General features: G+C 32.8%; 2 protein-coding genes across 2 annotated transcripts; both read left to right on the forward strand.

Moving 5' to 3' along the window:
* The first annotated feature begins 5,654 nt into the window (after window positions 1–5,654).
* On the forward strand, window positions 5,655–6,830 carry LOC131656283 (uncharacterized). Its single transcript, XM_058926028.1, has one exon. The coding sequence runs from the start codon at window positions 5,655–5,657 to the stop codon at window positions 6,828–6,830; it is 1,176 nt and encodes a 391-aa protein (XP_058782011.1).
* Window positions 6,831–6,993: 163 nt separating this feature from the next.
* Window positions 6,994–8,418, forward strand: LOC131656282 (uncharacterized). Its single transcript, XM_058926027.1, has one exon. It carries the CDS (start codon window positions 7,048–7,050, stop codon window positions 8,416–8,418), a length of 1,371 nt encoding a protein of 456 aa, XP_058782010.1. The 5' UTR covers window positions 6,994–7,047.
* Window positions 8,419–20,774: the final 12,356 nt, after the last annotated feature.

A 20,774-nucleotide genomic window follows, 5' to 3' on the forward strand; every position in this document is an offset into this window, starting at 1 on the left:
TAAGATTTCATTATCTTGAGCAAATGTTTTCATGGAAAATGCTTTGCCAAGAAAGAGAACAAGATATATAGTGGTGGATGTAGATAGTTTGTTGTGGATTGATGTCTTGGAAATATATTGAGTGTTGTTCCTTTACGAATGTAGGATAGTGATTCGTTGTTGTAGCTAAGTAACATAACCCCTCGGTTTTGTTAACCGAGGGGAAAATATTTTCTTTTTTAAATAGAAAAGTAAAATAAAATAAGTAAACCCCTCATTTTTAGAAAAAACAGAGGTAATAAATTTCAATTAAAAAATGGTAAATGATAAAGAATTAAAAGTAAATGTCATGTTTCTATTTCAATTCTTTACTAGTCACTATTTTTTGTGTACAATTTACAACATGTTTAAGAGTAAATTTCTCAATGTTATCAACTCAAGAAACAATGATGTTTTCTTTGATTGACAACATAGGAAGGTTATTACAAAAATACAACAACAACATCAATACCATTATGTGACATAGATTACAAGGGTAAAAAAATATTTTGTTCAAGATAGAAGAACACTGCATTTTTTATTTATGTTTTGCAATCCATCTCAAAGAATGATGTGTATACCTCGGCTACATATATGTTAGGATTATGGTAAAATCTGTTTAACAGGTGCTTTTATAGTAAAATTTGATTATTTTATCCCTCGATTATTATAGAAATTAAAGGGATAGATCATTTAGATTACAAATAAATAATAAATAATAAAGTAAAAAGAAAGGTTCCACTTATAAAGGAAAAACATAAATTGCATTATTTGGGATTCGAAGCATGTCCTGGATTATTTTTTCTCTAACTTTTATTAAAGACCTAGGGAACATGTGATTTTTGTTAAAACAAATAAACCATGGTGCGCTTTGACATTATACCTCGGTTTTTTTGGGTGAGGTGAAAACTTTGTCATGAAAAGTATTATTTATAGTAATGCTATCGCCACCTTGTTATATAGTCTATGAATTCTTGTACAATTTCTTTCTCCTTTTATTTGGTCCTACTAAGTGCGACTATTTTAGGGGGTTTCCTCTTTCGAGTAATGAGCCGGGTAGTAAAGGAATCATATAGCTCCTTCAAGGAATTTTTGCAACCCTCAAGAAAATAGCACGAATGTGGTGGTAGTCAAGCATGGTGTCTATATGGTCAACATGCTCATATGGATCCATTGTGCCATTATAGCTATCAAACTTCAGACTTTTCTCGAGAGATTTTAGGTTCCTACTATTGAGGATTTTACTTAAATATAGGGTTCCTCCGTTTAAAATCCTACCATTCGATGTCGCACATTCCTTTTCATTGAGAATGGTGTGATGGAGACCGGTGAACACGAAAAAAACTCTTGTGGAGTGTGACTGTCGCCTTTTCCACTGAAATCACACGTAAGAGTTTGATGTCCTTGATGTTGGATATGGTCGTGTGATATATGATCCACTCTACATGGAGAGATGATGTCGATGAAGATAGAATCTAGTGTGAATATTTGGTTTCCACATGAAGTTGCTTCACTTACAAAGTGGTATATAGGAGGAGGATACTGCAGATTCTCTTTGACTCGAAGAAGTCTTTTAGCCAAGATGTACTAGTTTAGTTGGTGTACCATGTTAAAAACAATGTTGAGTAGATCATTTGCCCCCTGCATTCCTTAGCTGGCTTGTAACTATTGGAGGTTTTGAAGCATCTCTTGTCCGGGAACCAGTGGTTGCGTTGAAGGTTTCTTTGAGGTTTGACATTGAAGTAGTTGTTGAGAAGGTCGAAAGGTCATGAGAACTTGGAATATGCTCTAGTTGATTGCTAGAGGAACTGAATTTCAAGGAGTATGAGTAGAAAGAGAAGTCACCAATATTGGACCGTCCTCAATCGCTAGTGATAGTCACGACAACAACGTTGCATTGGGTTGCTAATCAATAGATTTCGATGCTTCCATAGTTTTCACAAGATTATCGATTGTTCGAACGAGAAGATCAGTTATTTTTCGGATTTTGTGAAGAGACGATGGTTTCTTGTGAAAATTCGGGTCAATAGATGTTGATTCTCACAAACGGTGCCACTGTTCTGTGGTGGAACCTTGAATAGAAAATGAGATAGGAAGAAGATCTTCCGATGCAGCGGTGAGTAATTATTGTATGATAAAGCGAGAATGAGCTTCAAAGTTAACACTCTAACGTTCGAATCAGTGAAATATTCGAAAAGTAGTTTAAAGTGAGAATGAAAAGATACCTAAAACTGTCACATGTGAAGCTTATATAAGCGAGCAGTTAAAACCACTTCCGTTTAATCCGACGCATTATGCAGATCACTATTTAATTAGATCTGACAATGAAAGATCCCTCAATTTTAAAATGATTGTTATTTTAACAAATATAATTTATATCAAAATGAATGTCATTCTTATTTTTCAATCTAAAATAATTACTATTTTTTTTATTATTTCTTTTAATTATTGTTATGTACACAACTTTTAACACATTTATAAAAGTTAATCATAAAAAATTGATATAGTCCTCCACTAAATTTAAATTATTGCAGTAAATTAGTTAATTTTCTTTAATCTACAATATAAGAAAGTTCAATGTTCTGGAAAAGACCGAACTGCCCCTTTGCTTTCTTAATGAGCCACGTGGCTGGCTTATTTGCTTCCCTTTACTTACTTCCTTTTCCTTTCCTTTACTACTTCTTATGTTTCCCTATATACTTCATCATGTATCTTCCGTTTTGAAAACTATTTACCTTTTTCATTTTCTACTTTTTTTCTCTCTCTTCTATTAAACTACTCCCTTTGCTTTTTCTCTTTTCTGTCTCTCTCCCTTCTCCTGATGTTTCATCTTCCCCTTCTTTCTCTTTTTCTTTTTTTCTATGTTCATCTTCTTCATTCTTCTGGTTAGGTCTTCTTTGAATTGCGATATTTAAAATGCAATATTTATTCTATTCGTTTTATGAACATTATTTTGTTTGCATTTCACTAATAGTTTTGGTGCTAATTTTTTCAGATCTGAACTATAATGAGATTGAACAAAAACTTCCAGATCTAAAATGAGATCATGTAAAATTGAAACCTCAACCTTTATAATTTTGGTTCCATCAAAAACATGTAAGAAGAAAAACTTTCAGCTCTTTTTCCATTTTGTTAATATTTATTTGTTCACTTTAATGTTTTTTCATGTTGTTTTACTCTTTCGGCGGATCTGTAATTTTCATTTCTAACCTTATTTTTATTTTCATCTATCTTTTTTTTTCCTGGTATTTTTTTGTGTGCAAAAAAGATTAATTTTTTACATCCAGAAACTACCAAACATACAAATCTAAGTTTTCTTTTTTCTCACAGGTAAGAAAATTTCTCATTTTAAAAAAAAAAAAACTTTTTAGTCTCTCTATTTCATTTTTAGTGCAGATCAATGTCTTATTTTTGTACTATTTGTTTGTGACATTTACAGTTGTTTTGGTAAGTTTGTGAAAATTCAACTAAAGGGAGAATTTTGAAGGTGCTATCTGAACTTGTCTATTAAGAAGATCATGTATTTGTTGGTTCTCAAATCCATAAAAAAATTATCATTTTTATATGATTTGTTCACCACCTCCAAAATTAATTTATTTTCTTTTGTGATAAATTAAAATTAATCTGATATTGTAATTCTAAATGTATAGTTTTTATTTATACATTTATTTTGGCTTTATTATAATAATATTTTATATTGTAAATTTAATATTATTATTAATATGTTTTATGTTTGTATTTTATTTATCTTTGGCAATTTATTTAGTACAAATTAGGAAACCTAAAATCATTTTATTATATAAATAAAAAATTGATATGATTTAGAAAAGCTTGATGAACTTAAAGAATATTGATTAGGTAGATTTGTATCAATATCCCATAAATCAGTATATCAAAAATGAAATTTTTGAGAAAAAAATAAATTTATACCACTAAAATATTTGAAAAAAAAATACTTATTAAATAAAAGACATTGAAGAAGACTAAGGATGAGGATGAAACAACAAGTTGTTTTCTTAAAATGAACTCATATTGAAGAGGGTAGAATAAAAAAGGAAGAGAGGGAAATTGATTTTAAGTAAATGCTTTTATATTATAATAAATATTAGTTAATTATTATTATCAATATTTTTTGACCATTTATATTCATGACAACTTATAGGAATTAATTGTCTATAATAAAAGTCTATAAAAATTGATGATGAAAACAAAATAGGCAAACTACACCCTAGCCGAGTCTTCTTGAAAATGATCTCCTATAATGAAAATATAATGTGATTTAATCTAATTTAAAGCTATTGTTGTATTGAATAGTCTTCTTAAAAATGATCAAATGATATGTGTATTAAATGGTGATTCATATAAGATAGAAACAAAACTAAAACATTAAAAATAGTATATATATATATATATATATATATATATATATATATATATATATATATATATATATATATATATATATATATATATATATATATATATATATATATATATATATATATATATATATATATATATATATAACTCAATTCATCTCATATCATACTGTTCCCATCACCTGCTTTTTTCCTAAAGCGTGTATTAAGTTATCATCACCTATTTCACTTTTACTGCACTATGCATAAAATTTCTATCACATCATCTCTTTTACACACCCAAACATTTAAATGTTATATTTTTCCTCTCTTTTCTTATTTCAAATTCAACATTTCTTTTTTTATATATTCACTTTCTTCAACAATATAGCTTTCATCATATTTATATTTTTAATTTGTATTTTTTTTTAATTTACTCTCTATCATGAAAGAAAAAATATAATAAAAGTAATATTTATCATATTTTTAATAAAAAATTAAAGACCATAATTAAATTAAATGCATTAGAATATATTTATTTTCGGCTTCTTTCTCTTCTGCTTCATTTTTCTTATAGAAATCGTTTTCATTACATTTTATTTATAGTATTTTAAATTAATTTGTTATCTCATTTATATGTTTTTAAATTAATCAATTATTTCAACTATGATAATTATACTAATTTATTTTTTAATTTATATACCACATGAATGCCACAATTTCAATTCACATGTGTAGGCCTTTTTTTCTACGAAACAGTAGGAACCAGTTTTTTCCACAATTTTATTGGGTCAACACACTCCAACGCCATCCTCACCCATCATGGTTGTATATATTAAGCCATCCTATGAACCTACAATGATGTGACTTCACCTGAATTTTCTTGAGTTGTGTATTAAAAGTTTCCTTTTAGCTGCTAAGAGCACCCACATCGGGGAGTGCTTCACAAAGTTCAATGCATGTTGTGTCAGTAAATTCAGAATACATACTGTGCATGTGTGGTAAAAGCTTGCAAGGAGTGCTTTGCTTGGAACCGTAGTAAAACAATTTTTGAATAGTTTTGAAACAATAAATATAATAAAATATGTGTAGTATTAATAATTATAATGTATAACAGCTATTTTTTCAAACAAAGATGATAGTCAAATTTTTTACAACAACTCTTTTATAACAGCTCTTTTTTTAACGGTAAATTTTTTTCCTATATATATTTCAATATTTTTTTTTAAAATTACACTTCAAAATTTATTACAAAAATTTTATTTCAACATTTTTTTAATGAATCCCAACCACCATAATTCTCGGTTCAATTTTATCCAAAATGGTGGCATCCCTCCTCTTATTCCAAATCATCAAAATAATCCACAATTTGGAAATTATCCATATCATACATCCCACTCTCCATATCATACATCACATTCTCCATATCAATATCAACAATTTTCATCCCAAACAACTAATCCCATTATGCCTCGTGAAGTTGGTATTGGTACTAGTGGTGTGCAATCAAATGATCAAGAGTCTGAAATACCACAATTTTGCACTCAAGATAGTTTGAAAACTATCAACCTTGATGAAGATGTTGGAACCACATCGGTTGTAAATATACCGAAAACAAGATTTCAACCAAAGGAGGATGAGCTTCTCATTCAGTCATGGCTCAACGTTTCAAAGGATCCAATTGTTGGGGTTGATAAAAAAGGAGACAGATTTTGGAAGAGAATTGGTGAAGCTTATAATAAACATCGCGGCAAGATTTTTCAAGAGAGGAAACCATTGACATTAAAAGGTCGATGGCACAAAAAGATTAACCCCTCTGTTAATAAATTTGTTGGGTGCTACAAGCAAGCCATGAATTTAAAAAAAAGTGGGAGCTCCGAGATCAACATCATTTCAGCTGCATATGACATTTATTACCAAGATGAGCGTGAAAAATTTACATTCGAGAGTGCATGGAGATTATTGAAAGATGAACCCAAATGGCTTGCAGGTTCATCAGAACCTTCTGCAAAAAGAACAAAGAATTCGGCTTCTGGAGCATATTCTTCATCTTCTAACCCTCCAACACCAACAAGCAACGAAGACAATTCACCATCACCTTCTTCGTTACGTAGACCAATCGGTCAAAAGGCAGCAAAAAGAAAGGAGAAAGAAAAGCTAGTGGAAAGATCAACATCCGATGTCAAATTTAATACTTTACAAGACGACTTCCAAAAGAAAAATGAGTTGATGTCACAATTTGCACGTGATTATGCACGTATTGAGAGTGAAAAAGTTGAGATAGAGAAGAAAAGAATCGATGCAGAGAAACATAAGGCTGAGAGAGATATGGTAAGATTGAAGATCAATGATTTGCAAATACTTTCAAAAGATACATCATACATGGATTCAAGACAATTGCAAGCTCACGAGTTATTATGTGACGTGATTAGAAGAGAATATGGGCTTAATTAGTTTTTAGTATATCACTAGTTATTTTTAGATTCCTATGTATTTTTATTATTCAATTTGTAGCCGTTATTTTTAGATTCCTATGTATTTTTATTATTCAATTTGTAGTCGTTATTCCAAGTTAGTATTATTCAAACTAGCCGTTATTCAAACTAGCCGTTATTCAAACTAGCCGTTATTCAAACTAGCCGTTACTCGTAGCCCTATAAATACTCTTCACATGAGTAATAAGCTTCACACTCTTTTCCAACTTATCTTCCTCTTAATTCAATATTACAATTCTCTTCACATGGATCCTTCCAACCCTTCCCACATTGCAAAAATGTTCATGGATTATATGAATGATGGTATGGATGAAGAACTTGTGAGACTTTACTTTGAAAGTGAAGCCCAAAAAGAAGGTGCAAGTTCTAGCAGACCTAGACGCCGAAGAAGAAATATAGAGAGGAACCGTGAAGAAGGACATGAGCGTTTATTCAATGATTATTTTTCAGAAGCACCAGTGTACACAGATGAGCAATTTCGTCGAAGATATCGAATGCATAAACATGTATTCCTTCGTATCGTTGAAGCTCTTGGTGAACATGATGAGTATTTTCGGTTTAAGGTTGATGCAACTGGTAGATCAAGTCTTTCACCACTGCAAAAGTGCACTGCAGTTATTCGTATGCTGGCATATGGATCATCTGCTGATAGTGTAGATGACTATTTGAGAATTGGTGAAACAACAACACTAAAATGTGTTGATAAGTTTACAAGAGGTGTTATTAGTGTATTTGGGCCACAATATCTGCGAAAGCCAACTATTAAAGATGTCGAATATCTGCTACAAATGGGGGAGGCACGTGGCTTTCCAGGTATGTTGGGGAGCATTGATTGCATGCATTGGGAATGGAAAAATTGTCCTGTTTCTTTGAAAGGGCAGTATGTCCGAGGTGATCATGGTAAGCCAACTGTTATGCTTGAAGCAATCGCTTCACAAGACCTATGGATCTGGCATACATTCTTTGGGGTAGCTGGTTCAAATAACGATATCAATGTGTTGAACCAATCTGATGTCTTCAACGATGTTATGCAAGGGCGAGCTCCCGAGGTCCATTATTCAATTAATGGCACTGAATACAACATGGGTTATTATCTATCAGATGGCATTTATCCTGAATGGTCAACATTTGTGAAAAGTATCTCAATGCCACAAGAGGATAAGAGAAAATTATTTGCCCAACATCAAGAAGGTGCAAGAAAGGATATTGAACGAGCATTTGGAGTTCTCCAATCCCGATTTGCAATCATACGTAACCCAGCTCGACCTTGGCACTTGGATGCACTGAAGCGCATAATGGATACATGCATCATACTCCACAACATGATTGTTGAAGATGAACGTGCCACATATGGTGGCAATTTTGATTATTCTTATGAGCATTTAGGCAATGACCCGACTGCACCACCAGATGATTCTAATAATGATTTTCAGGAGTTTTTACGCAGAAGACATCATGTTCGTGACAAGGAAACTCATCGACACCTTCAACCAAACTTGATAGAACATATTTGGGAACGTTTTGGACATGAGAATAACCATAACTAATAATTATTTTAAGTGTTTAATATATTTTCTGCATGTTTAGTATATTTTCTACTAGTAGTTTGCATTAACGTTTACCAAATTTTCAATGTATTTTTATTTTGCCTTTATTTATTTATTTTTGGATATTTTAAATTTTTTATTATATGTTATTTTCTTTTTAATACATTTTGATATAATTAAATTATATATATATATATATATATATATATATATATATATATATATATATTTATATATTTATATATTTATATATTTATATATTTATATATTTATATATTAAGGTAAAATATAAATTTATAATATATTTTAAGTTTAGTGGGACCCATTTTAAAAATTTTAGATGAGTGGTATGGATATTTGAAAAATATATTAGGTGGGGTCCATTTAGGCTACTAAGTTGGGTAACTTGGATGTAGATGCTCTAATTATAGTGATAGATATATAACTCAAATTGCAGGTTCACACACCACCAAGCTGTACTAATCATCATGCTTCAAGTTCCCAATGCCCTTTCTTTTATAGAATATATATTATATATTATTACATAATTTACATTATAAGTATTTTTAGTAAACAACTTTTACTACATTTTGAAATATGGTATCCAGTGCTTCGCGTGAAACAAAATTTTTAAAACTTTCCCACTATATTATTTAAAACATTTATCATTTACTTCAAAACAAAATATCACATTCAGCTATTTGCTGAAATAGTGATATTATGTAATATATGACAACATGTATGTTGGACAAAGCTAGATTAATGCTAGACTAATATGAATTATGTACCCTATGAACAACAACTTTACTCCATCTAAATTAATATGTCAATTATATATGAATTATGAAAATCTCATTTATCAATAAATCAATTTGATTTTTTTCAAAATAAACTAATTAATTAACAAATTAATCATTAAAACTAAATTATTTATTAAATTCTTCTATGATATCTATTTTACCCATGCCACACTGTTTTTAATTAGTTGTGCTTAACAAATAATAAAAGATTAAAATTTTTTCCATTCGTCGTCTCATAAAATGGCACGGGACACAATCAGTTAATTCCAGACAAAAACATGCATAAATATTTTTATAATACCAATTTCAAATAATTATAAAGGGAACATGAAGTGTCTGTTCATAGAATATTAACGGGACTGTGAAATTATTGATCAAAATATACCGTGGCCCCAGGGCGTTTTTGACTCCAGCCAGGATCAAACCCGGGTACTAGCTAGTTCCGTCCCTTTGCCAACTGAGCCAACACTTTGAGGTTTCTCTCTCCAATATCTCTCTCTTCACAAGTTCTCTCATATCAAGCACACCATTAATGCTATGCAGACTATACATTTTACTTTAGCATTTTTCAAACACCTACAACAATTTAAAATTATTATTTAATCAAATTTGCAATCAAAGATTTCCAAATATACCACCCATTTAATTATTCTATTTCCCCCCTCTTTCAAATTCAAATTCAACTTTATTTCTCTATATATTCCCTTACTTCAACAATATCTCTTTCATCATGTTTTTATTTTTAAATTGTATTTATTTTTTAATTTTTTATTTTTAAAAATAATTTTGATTAATAATCTGTTAGTTATAATTTTTTTTTTTATGTTTTTCATATTTAAGCAAAAGGAACATATTTAAAGTATTTGTCATAAAAAATTTTAATTTTTTTACGATTTATGTGAATAGTTACAACTAAGTGACTACTTTTTTTTTTAAAATGCATGAGACCCCATATAAAAATAAATTTTAGACATTTTAATAATTTTTAGACAAAACAAATTTATCATAAGAGAGAGTTAAAAATAAACTTTTACAGATTCACGATGAGATTGTTTTTATATGTTTTAACAAGAAAGCAAAATCAAATATGTAAACAAGAAGAAAACTTAAATTGATTTTCCATCTATATAGTTGTTACCTTCACTTAATTTTTGTTAGATCTATGATTTATCAAGTTAATTACAATGAATAATAATTAGAGTAATTACTAATTGTTCTTTAGTAGTATATAATAATAATTTTAAAAATAACTAAAAAGGAAAAATATTAAATATCATTAACTGATTTTTTTAAAAAAATAACTATATATTAAAAAAAAATTATGCAAATAACCACGTTTCGAAAAAAATTACGCAAATAATCAGGTTTCTGAAACCCTTAACACCAAGGCGCCATCTCACATGGCTTATTCCTTTTTTTTAGTCCTAGGCGCCATTTGACATGGCACACTCAGTCCCAATAAGCCATGTCAAATGGCGCCTCCCTTCAACTTTTAGGAGGAGGAGCCATCTCATATGGCGCCTTCTTGTATATTTTTGTTCAATTTTCTATTTGAAAATGCACCAAGGCGCCATCTGAGATGGCTTATTGCAGAAAAGTTGTACATAGGAGCCATCCCAAATGGCGTCTCCCTTCATCTGATACAATGGTGGTGCCATCTCACATGGCGCATTGGTGTCAATGTTTTCTGAAACTTGGTTATTTGCGTAATTTTTTCCGAAGTATGGTTATTTGCGTAATTTTTTTCTAATACATGGTTATTTATAAAAAAAAATCTCATTAACTTATATAAAAATAATATATATAAAAATAATTTTACAAATAACTAAAATGGAAAAATATTAAATATCATTAAATTAAATAGATTTTATGTTATATCAACAAATCAGAGAAAAACTTTATCTTCAAATTTATCCTCATAATTAAAAGGGGACAACTTCTCTACCCATCACAAAAAGATGGGTAGTGAACCTCCAACCAATCACATGATTCCATCTCATTTAACATATTTAATTATTTATTAAAATACTACAAATGTTTGTTGTTTTCAAAGCATTTTACAAAGGAGGTAACCTTACCCAATTTTTTGAGTTGGGTAAATAAGAATTCACCTAATTAAATTAAATATTCTAATAAATTTATTATTATTATTAAATGAGTAGATAAAATAATCTAATTTTCTTTGGGATAAAAAATAATACTCTCGGATGAATTATGATACTGATGATAGTTGGATACCAACTTGTATAATAAGTATAAATAGAAAGTAATTATTAATATTTATATAATTGATGCGTGTATATATATATATATATATATATATATATATATATATATATATATATATATATATATATATATATATATATATATATAGGGTACGACTCAAGTGAAAACACTTGTTTATTATGAGAAATGAGAACAATAAATCACGACCATTAAATTTTGATTTGTTGATTTTAATGGACTGGATTGGTTTCTCTTTCTATAATCTTTAATATTTATTTTAAATCAACATAGATAGAGAAACCAATCCAGTTCATTAAAATCAATAAATCAAAATTTAAAGGTCGTGATTCATTGTTCTCATTTGTCATAATAACCAAGTGTTCTCACTTGAGTCGTCTCCTCTATATATATATATAATACACACTTCATTGATATTTAAACGTGTTTATTAAAATATATGCCATTTTAGTTAAATTTTTCAATTTTTTTAATAAAATGATCTTATTGATCTAAATGTTTTTACGGGTACCAGACATTTTTCTATACATTCAATTATTATTTTTCACAGGTATCTGACATTTTTCTATACATTCAATTATTATTTTTTCACAGATATCAGACATTTTTCTATACATTCAATTATTATTTTTTTACGGATACCAGACATTTTTCTATTAAAAAATTTAGATTTAAACCAAATGCGCGTCCCACAACAGAACCCGTAAAAACGCACGAGTTTGTTGCTAGTTTTCGGCTCAGGCTAGGGTGAGAGGCCTGTTTAGGTCTCTCACCGTGAGAGACTTCATTTTTTTTTTGTTTTAAATCATTATATTGCCATTAGATTAGATTTGATTGTATGATAATATGGTGTACCCAATACACACAATAATACTCCATAATATTGATGCATGTGTTATTTGCTATTTCCAATGTCTGACTCAAACAGTAAAAGTACAAAATTCTGCAGCAAATAATTATAGCATCAATTAATGGCTGAAGAAATAAAAAAAATGAAAAAATGGACGTTGGAGCAAATTGATTCTTAGTACATTATTTCAACATATATGGATACCATATATGGATACCAAAGAAAAATATATATTTTTTCACATGTATTCCTCATTAACATATATAAAACGTTACTAAATTAAAATTAATTAAAGAAAAATTATATAATTAAAATTAAAATTAATATTGTTTTTTATTTAAAATTTTGATGTTTTTTTAAATTTTAAAAAATAAATAAAGTTTAAATAAATAAATCTAACGTTAAATTTATTTTGTAAAATTTAAAAATTGATTTTTTTTAAAAATAAATTTTGTTTAAGTTATAAAATCTCACGTTAACTTTAAATTTGTTTTTTTTTAATTTAAAAAATAAATTATGTATAAATTTTAAAATTTCACTTTAATTTAAATTTTAACTTTTTTTAATTAAAAAAATTATTTTGGCGTTTAAATAAATTATTTTAACCTATAATAATAAAATATAATAATAATAATAATAATAACAACACATATTTATAATAACCATAATAATAATAATAATATTAAAATAATAACCAAAATAATAATAATTGCAACCAAAATAATAATAATAGTAATAATAATAATAACCATATTACAGATGAACTAATGATGTCCGACTATGTGTGAACCATGTCAGGGAGTCAACTGATGATGGTCAATTATGCCTGAACCATGTTACAGATGGACTGATGATGTCCGACTATGTCTGAACCATGTCAGGGAGTAAACTGATGATGGTCAACTATGCTTGAACCATGTTACAGATGAACTAATGATGTCCGACTATGCTTGAACCATGTTAGGGAGTCAACAAATGATGGTCAACTATGGGTGAACCATGTTACATATGAACTGATGATGTTCGACTATGTGGGAACCATGTCAAAGAGTCAACTAATGATGGTCAACAATGCCTGAACCATGTTACAGAAGAACTAATGATGTCTGACTATGCCTGAACCATGTCAAAGAGTCAACTGATGATGGTCAACTATGGGTGAACCATGTTACAGATGAACTAATGATCTCCGAATATGTTGGAACCATGTGAGGGAGTCAACTAATGATGGTCAACTATGTTTGAACCATGTTACATATGAACTGATGATGTCCGACTATGTGTGAACTATGTCAGGGAGTCAACTAATGATGGTCAACTATGTGTGAACCATGTTACAGATGAACTGATGATATATGACTATGTGTGAACCATGTCAGAGAGTCAATAGATAATGGTCAACTATGTGTGTACCATGTTACAGATGAACTGACGATGTCCAACTATGTGTGAACCATGTCAGGGAGTCAATTGATAATGTCGACTATGTGTGTACCATGTTATAGATGAACTGATGATGTCCGATTATGTGTGAACCATGTTAGGGAATCAACTGATGATGGTCAAATATGTGTGAAGCGTGTTACATATGAACTGATGATGGTCAATAATTTGTTAACCATGTCAGAGAGTCAACTGATGACATCCGACTATGTGTTAACATGTGAGGGAGTCAACTGATGACGTCAGACTATGTGTTAACCATGTCAGGGAGTCAACTGATGATGGTCAACTATGTGTTAACCATGTTAGGGAATCAACTGATGATGGTAAACTATGTGTGAAGCGTGTTACAAATGAAGTGATGACGATAAACGATGTGTGAAGCATGCTAGGGATTCAATTGATGATGGTCAAATATGTGTTACTCATGTCACGGATTCAACTGATGATGGTCAACTATGTGTTACTCATGTCAGGGATTCAACTGATGATGGTATATTATGTGTTAACCATGTCAGAGATTCAAATGAAGATGGTAAACTATGTGTTAACCATGTTAGGGATTCAATTGATGATGGTAAACTATGTGTTAACCATGTCAGGGATTCAGCTGATGATGGTAAACTTTGTGTTAACCATGTCAGGGATTCAACTGATGATGGTAAGCTATGTGTTAACCATGTCAGGGATTCAACTGATGATGGTTAAATATGTGTGAAGTGTGTTACATATAAACCGATGATGGTCAACTAATTGTTAACCATGCCAGGGAGTCAACTGATGACGTTCGACTATGTGTTAACCATTTCAGGGAGTCAACTGATGATGTCCGACTATGTGTTAACCATGTCAGGGAGTCAACTAATGATGGTCAACTATGTGTTAACAATGTCAGGGAGTTAACTGATGATGGTAAACTATGTGTGAAGCGTGTTTCAAATGAACTGATGATGGTAAACTATGTGTTAACCATGTCAGGGATTAAATTGATGATGGTCAAATATGTGTGAAGCGTGTTACAAATGAACTGATGATGGTCAATTATGTGTTAATCATGTTAGGGAGTCAACTAATGATTGTAAATTATGTGTTAACCATGTCAGGGATTCAACTGATGATGGTAAACTATGTGTGAACCATGTCAAGGATTCAACTGACGATGGTAAACTATGTGTGAACCATGTCAGGGATTCAACTGATGATGTCGAACTATGTGTGAACCATGTCAGGGATTCAACTGATGATGTCGAACTATATGTGAAACATGTCTGGGATTCAACTGATGATGTCCAACTATGTGTCTACCATGTCAGGGATTCAACTGATGATGGTAAACCATGTGTCAACCATGTCAAGGATTCAACTGACGATGGTAAACCATGTGTGAACCATGTCAGGGATTCAACTGATGATGGTAAACTATGTGTTAACCATATTAGGGATTCAACTGACGATGTTAAACTATATGTGAAACATGTCATGGATTCAACTGATGATGTCGAACTATGTGTGAAACATGCCAGGGATTCAACCGATGATGGTAAACTGTGTATGAAACATGTCAGGGATTCAAATGATGATGTCGAACTATGTGTGAACCATGTCAGGGATTCAACTGACGATGGTAAACTATGTGTGAAACATGTCAGGGATTCAACTGATGATGTCAACCTATGTGTGAACCATGTCAGGGATTCAACTGATGATGGTAAACTATGTGTGAACCATGTCAGGGATTCAACTGATGATGTCGAACTATGTGTGAACCATGTCAGGGATTCAACTAATAATGTCAAACTATGTGTGAATCATGTCAGGGATTCAACTGACGATGGTAAACTATGTGTGAACCATGTCAAGGATTCAACTGACGATGGTAAACTATGTGTGAACCATGTCAGGGATTCAACTGACGATGGTAAACTATGTGTGAACCATGTCAGGGATTCAACTGATGATGTCGAACTATGTGTGAACCATGTCAGGGATTCAACTGATGATGGTAATCTATGTGTGAACCATGTCACGGATTCAACTGATGATTTCGAACTATGTGTGAACCATGTCAGGGATTCAACTAATAATGTCAAACTATGTGTGAATCATGTCAGGGATTCAACTGACGATGGTAAACTATGTGTGAACCATGTAAAGGATTCAACTGACGATGGTAAACTATGTGTGAACCATGTCAGGGATTCAACTGATGATGTCGAACTATATGTGAAACATGTCTGGGATTCAACTGATGATGTCCAACTATGTGTCTACCATGTCAGGGATTCAACTGAAGATGGTAAACCATGTGTTAACCATGTCAGGGATTCAACTGACGATGGTAAACTATGTGTGAACCATGTCAGGGATTCAACTGATAATGTCGAACTATGTGTGAATCATGTCAGGGATTCAACTGACGATGGTAAACTATGTGTGAACCATGTCAAGGATTCAACTGATGATGTCGAACTATGTGTGAACCATGTCAGGGATTCAACTAATAATGTCGAACTATGTGTGAACCATGTCAGGGATTCAACTGATGATGTCGAACTATGTGTGAACCATGTCAGGGATTCAACTGATGATGTCGAACTATGTGTGAACCATGTTAGGGATTCAACTGATGATGGTAATCTATGTGTGAACCATGTCAGGGATTCAACTGATGATGTCGAACTATGTGTGAACCATGTCAGGGATTCAACTGATGATGTCGAACTATATGTGAAACATGTCTGGGATTCAACTGATGATGTCCAACTATGTGTCTACCATGTCAGGGATTCAACTGATGATGGTAAACCATGTGTCAACCATGTCAGGGATTCAACTGACGATGGTAAACTATGTGTGAACCATGTCAGGGATTCAACTGATGATGTCGAACTATGTGTGAACCATGTCAGGGATTCAACTGATGATGGTAATCTATGTGTGAACCATGTCAGGGATTCAACTGATGATGTCTAACTATGTGTGAACCATGTCTGGGATTCAACTGATGATGTCCAGCTATGTGTCTACCATGTCAGGGATTCAACTGATGATGGTAAACCATGTGTCAACCATGTCAGGGATTCAACTGACGATGGTAAACTATGTGTGAACCATGTCAGGGATTCAACTAATGATGTCGAACTATGTGTGAACCATGTCAGGGATTCAACTGATGATGGTAATCTATGTGTGAACCATGTCAGGGATTCAACTGATGATGTCGAACTATGTGTGAACCATGTCAGGGATTCAACTAATAATGTCGAACTATGTGTGAATCATGTCAGGGATTCAACTGACGATGGTAAACTATGTGTGAACCATGTCAAGGATTCAACTGAAGATGATAAACTATGTGTGAACCATGTCAGGGATTCAACTGATGATGTCGAACTATGTGTGAACCATGTCAGGGATTCAACTGATGATGGTAAACTATGTGTTAACCATGTCAGGGATTCAACTGATGATGTCGAACTATGTGTGAACCATGTCAGGGATTCAACTGATGATGGTAATCTATGTGTGAACCATGTCAGGGATTCAACTGATGATGTCGAACTATGTGTGAACCATGTCAGGGATTCAACTAATAATGTCGAACTATGTGTGAATCATGTCAGGGATTCAACTGACGATGGTAAACTATGTGTGAACCATGTCAAGGATTCAACTGACGATGGTAAACTATGTGTGAACCATGTCAGGGATTCAACTGATGATGTCGAACTATGTGTGAACCATGTCAGGGATTCAACTGATGATGTCGAACTATATGTGAAACATGTCTGGGATTCAACTGATGATGTCCAACTATGTGTCTACCATGTCAGGGATTCAACTGATGATGGTAAACCATGTGTCAACCATGTCAGGGATTCAACTGACGATGGTAAACTATGTGTGAACCATGTCAGGGATTCAACTGATGATGTCGAACTATGTGTGAACCATGTCAGGGATTCAACTGATGATGGTAATCTATGTGTGAACCATGTCAGGGATTCAACTGATGATGTCTAACTATGTGTGAACCATGTCAGGGATTCAACTAATAATGTCGAACTATGTGTGAACCATGTCAGGGATTCAACTGATGATGTCGAACTATGTGTGAACCATGTCAGGGATTCAATTGATGATGTCGAACTATATGTGAAACATGTCTGGGATTCAACTGATGATGTCCAGCTATGTGTCTACCATGTCAGGGATTCAACTGATGATGGTAAACCATGTGTCAACCATGTCAGGGATTCAACTGACGATGGTAAACTATGTGTGAACCATGTCAGGGATTCAACTGATGATGTCGAACTATGTGTGAACCATGTCAGGGATTCAACTGATGATGGTAGTCTATGTGTGAACCATGTCAGGGATTCAACTGATGATGTCGAACTATGTGTGAACCATGTCAGGGATTCAACTAATAATGTCGAACTATGTGTGAATCATGTCAGGGATTCAACTGACGATGGTAAACTACACTACGCCAAATTTGGCTTTTAGCAGCACCCCTACGAAAGCGCTTTTAGGAAAAGCGCTGGCATAGGCTTCGCTAAAGACAAAATTAAAAAACACGCTAAAAAAGCGCTCTAATAGTGGGGGGGTATGAAAGCGCTTTTAAGAAGCGCTCTGGTAGGGGGGGGGGTTATGAGAGCGCTTTTCAAAAGCGCTCTGGTAGGGGGGGGGGGTACGAAAGCGCTTTACAAAAGCGCTCTGGTAGGTGGGGGGAACGTGGGGGGAACGAAAGCGCTTTTCAAAAGCGCTCTGGTAGGGGTGTTTAATTAGAGCGCTTTTTGTCAAAAGCGCTGGTAAAGACCAGGCTATGAGAGCGCTTTCCAGAAGCGCTTTAGTAGCCTTATTACTAAAATTAAAACCAAAAACACGCTTCTACTGTTTCTCACTTTCTCTCTTTCTTTTTCTCTCTGCACGCGAACCAGAAACCCCACCCCTCACCGTCGTCGGTCCTCCGTCAACCTTATCGGTCCTCCGTCAACCTTATCGGTCCTCCGTCCACCACCATCGCGCGAACTTCTTCTCCTCCGTCCACCACCATCGTTTCGTCTCCGTCTCTTCTCCTCTGGTAGCAACTTGCTTTGCGCCACCCAGGTATCACACTTCTCATAGCTTTTAACAAAACCCTAGATGTATCAATGTATCCTTGTGATTCTGAATTTGATGGAATGCTCTTTTCTTAAGGCCTTTGATATATATATATATACATAATATTTCTGTTAGCAATTGCCTAGTTCCAGAAACGTGTGATTTTAGGTGATAGGGTTTGTTCCAGAAACTTCTAAGTGATAGGGTTTTGAGTTCTGTTGAACTGTGAAATGGTGGCTGTTGGATTGTTTGGGGTCTGCTTGTATGGTTTTCACAAAATATAAATTTAACCTCTTCTTATCTTTTGAGTTCTGTTCCATAGAGAGGCTCTTATTCTTAATTTGTGGTCTCCATTTATGTCCTTAGCCTCTTCTTATCTTAGTACAATTGAAATTGTTAGTCTCTTGTTATCTTAGTAGAATTGAAATTGTGAGTAAAGTTTCTTGACTGTTGTATAAGATATATGTTGTGTGTGTATGAGATTGAGAGTGATGGTATATATTGTACAATAAATTGGCTTGTTCAAGGATGCCAAGTACTGTAAAGTATGAGAATGACAGCACATAGAGAAATTAAATAATAAATAATATATAATAATAGTAATAATATATACCTTATGAGAGTTGAATTAATGAGGAAGAGAGAAGGTAAAGAATGAAACAAGAGTGAGTTAATGTATATAGACAAGGATGATTCATAAGGTTTGCTTTTGAGCAAAAAGTTTTATAGCTTCGTGTTAGTAGTGGTGTATTTAATTAACTGCATCGTGTGTCTTGTGTTAGTAGTGTTAGTAGTGGTGTATTTAATTAACTGCATCATGAGCTATTCACCCATTCTTATTATAATCATACATTGAATTGAATTTCTTGTATAGGTCTGACTGGATTGATAACTTTGGATCTCTTTGGAGCTCGTATCATTGACTCTGGTACTACATATTTAGGAGTATGTACACACATCAAACTATTGTTGATTTCCTTTGTTCAATCGATTTTGTCTTGGTGGTTACTAACTTTGTGAATTTGCTATAGGGGTAACTTGTGTATAGTGAAAGTTTGATCGTTTCCCAGCCTAGTTCGACGTTTGGCGTTTTCTTGAGTTCGGTAACATCCGAGGTAAATTTCTTTCTCAAATTACTGGTATTATGATGAATTTGTCTGAAATTGTGTGATTATATATGTTACGTTTTATTGCTTCGGATTCATTCCGTTTATACTTTGCGTTTTGACAGAAACACATTAGTTTTATGTGTTTAGAGAGTTAATATAGGAGGTACTTACTAACTTTGTGAATTGAATTCGCCATAGGGGTTACTTGTGAAGAGTGGAAGTTTGACCGTTGTTGTTTAGCTTAATTAAGACATGGATAAGACATGGATGAATTCAAACCGATTGTCGAAAGAGTACGAGAAAGGGGTATGGGAATTTGTTGAGTTTGCGGTTGCGAACTCCAAAGACCCGCTTCGAATGCCGTGTCCTTGCTTGGGTTGCTGTTATGCCGGGGGTAAGGTTGACGGGAATCAGTTGGGATCTCATTTACTACGGTTTGGAATTGATAGAAGTTATACATGTTGGACAATGCATGGTGAGAAAAGTACCGGGAATGCTGGGTCGAGGTGTAATAGGAAGTATGCTTCAAACGACGATTGCACAGACACATACGATTGTGATCGAGTCGAAGAGATTGCAGAAGCGCTGGAAGAAGATCTAGCGGATTGTCCCAAAATGTTTGAGAGGTTGGTAAGCGATGCAGAGAAACCGTTGTATGATGGTTGTTCAAAATTCACAAGATTGTCTGCGGTGTTAAAGTTGTACAACTTAAAGGCGGACAATGGATGGTCGGATAAAAGTTTCACAGAGTTATTAGCCCTTATGAAAGATATGCTACCAGAGGATAATGTTCTTCCC

The sequence above is a fragment of the Vicia villosa genome, linkage group LG3, assembly GCF_029867415.1.
Source record: "Vicia villosa cultivar HV-30 ecotype Madison, WI linkage group LG3, Vvil1.0, whole genome shotgun sequence".
NCBI lineage: Eukaryota > Viridiplantae > Streptophyta > Magnoliopsida > Fabales > Fabaceae > Vicia > Vicia villosa.

Bases quoted from the DNA above. Each gene is read 5' to 3' on its own strand.
- LOC131656283 (XM_058926028.1), top strand. From the start codon at position 5,655: ATGAATCCCAACCACCATAATTCTCGGTTCAATTTTATCCAAAATGGT.
- LOC131656282 (XM_058926027.1), top strand. From the start codon at position 7,048: ATGAGTAATAAGCTTCACACTCTTTTCCAACTTATCTTCCTCTTAATT.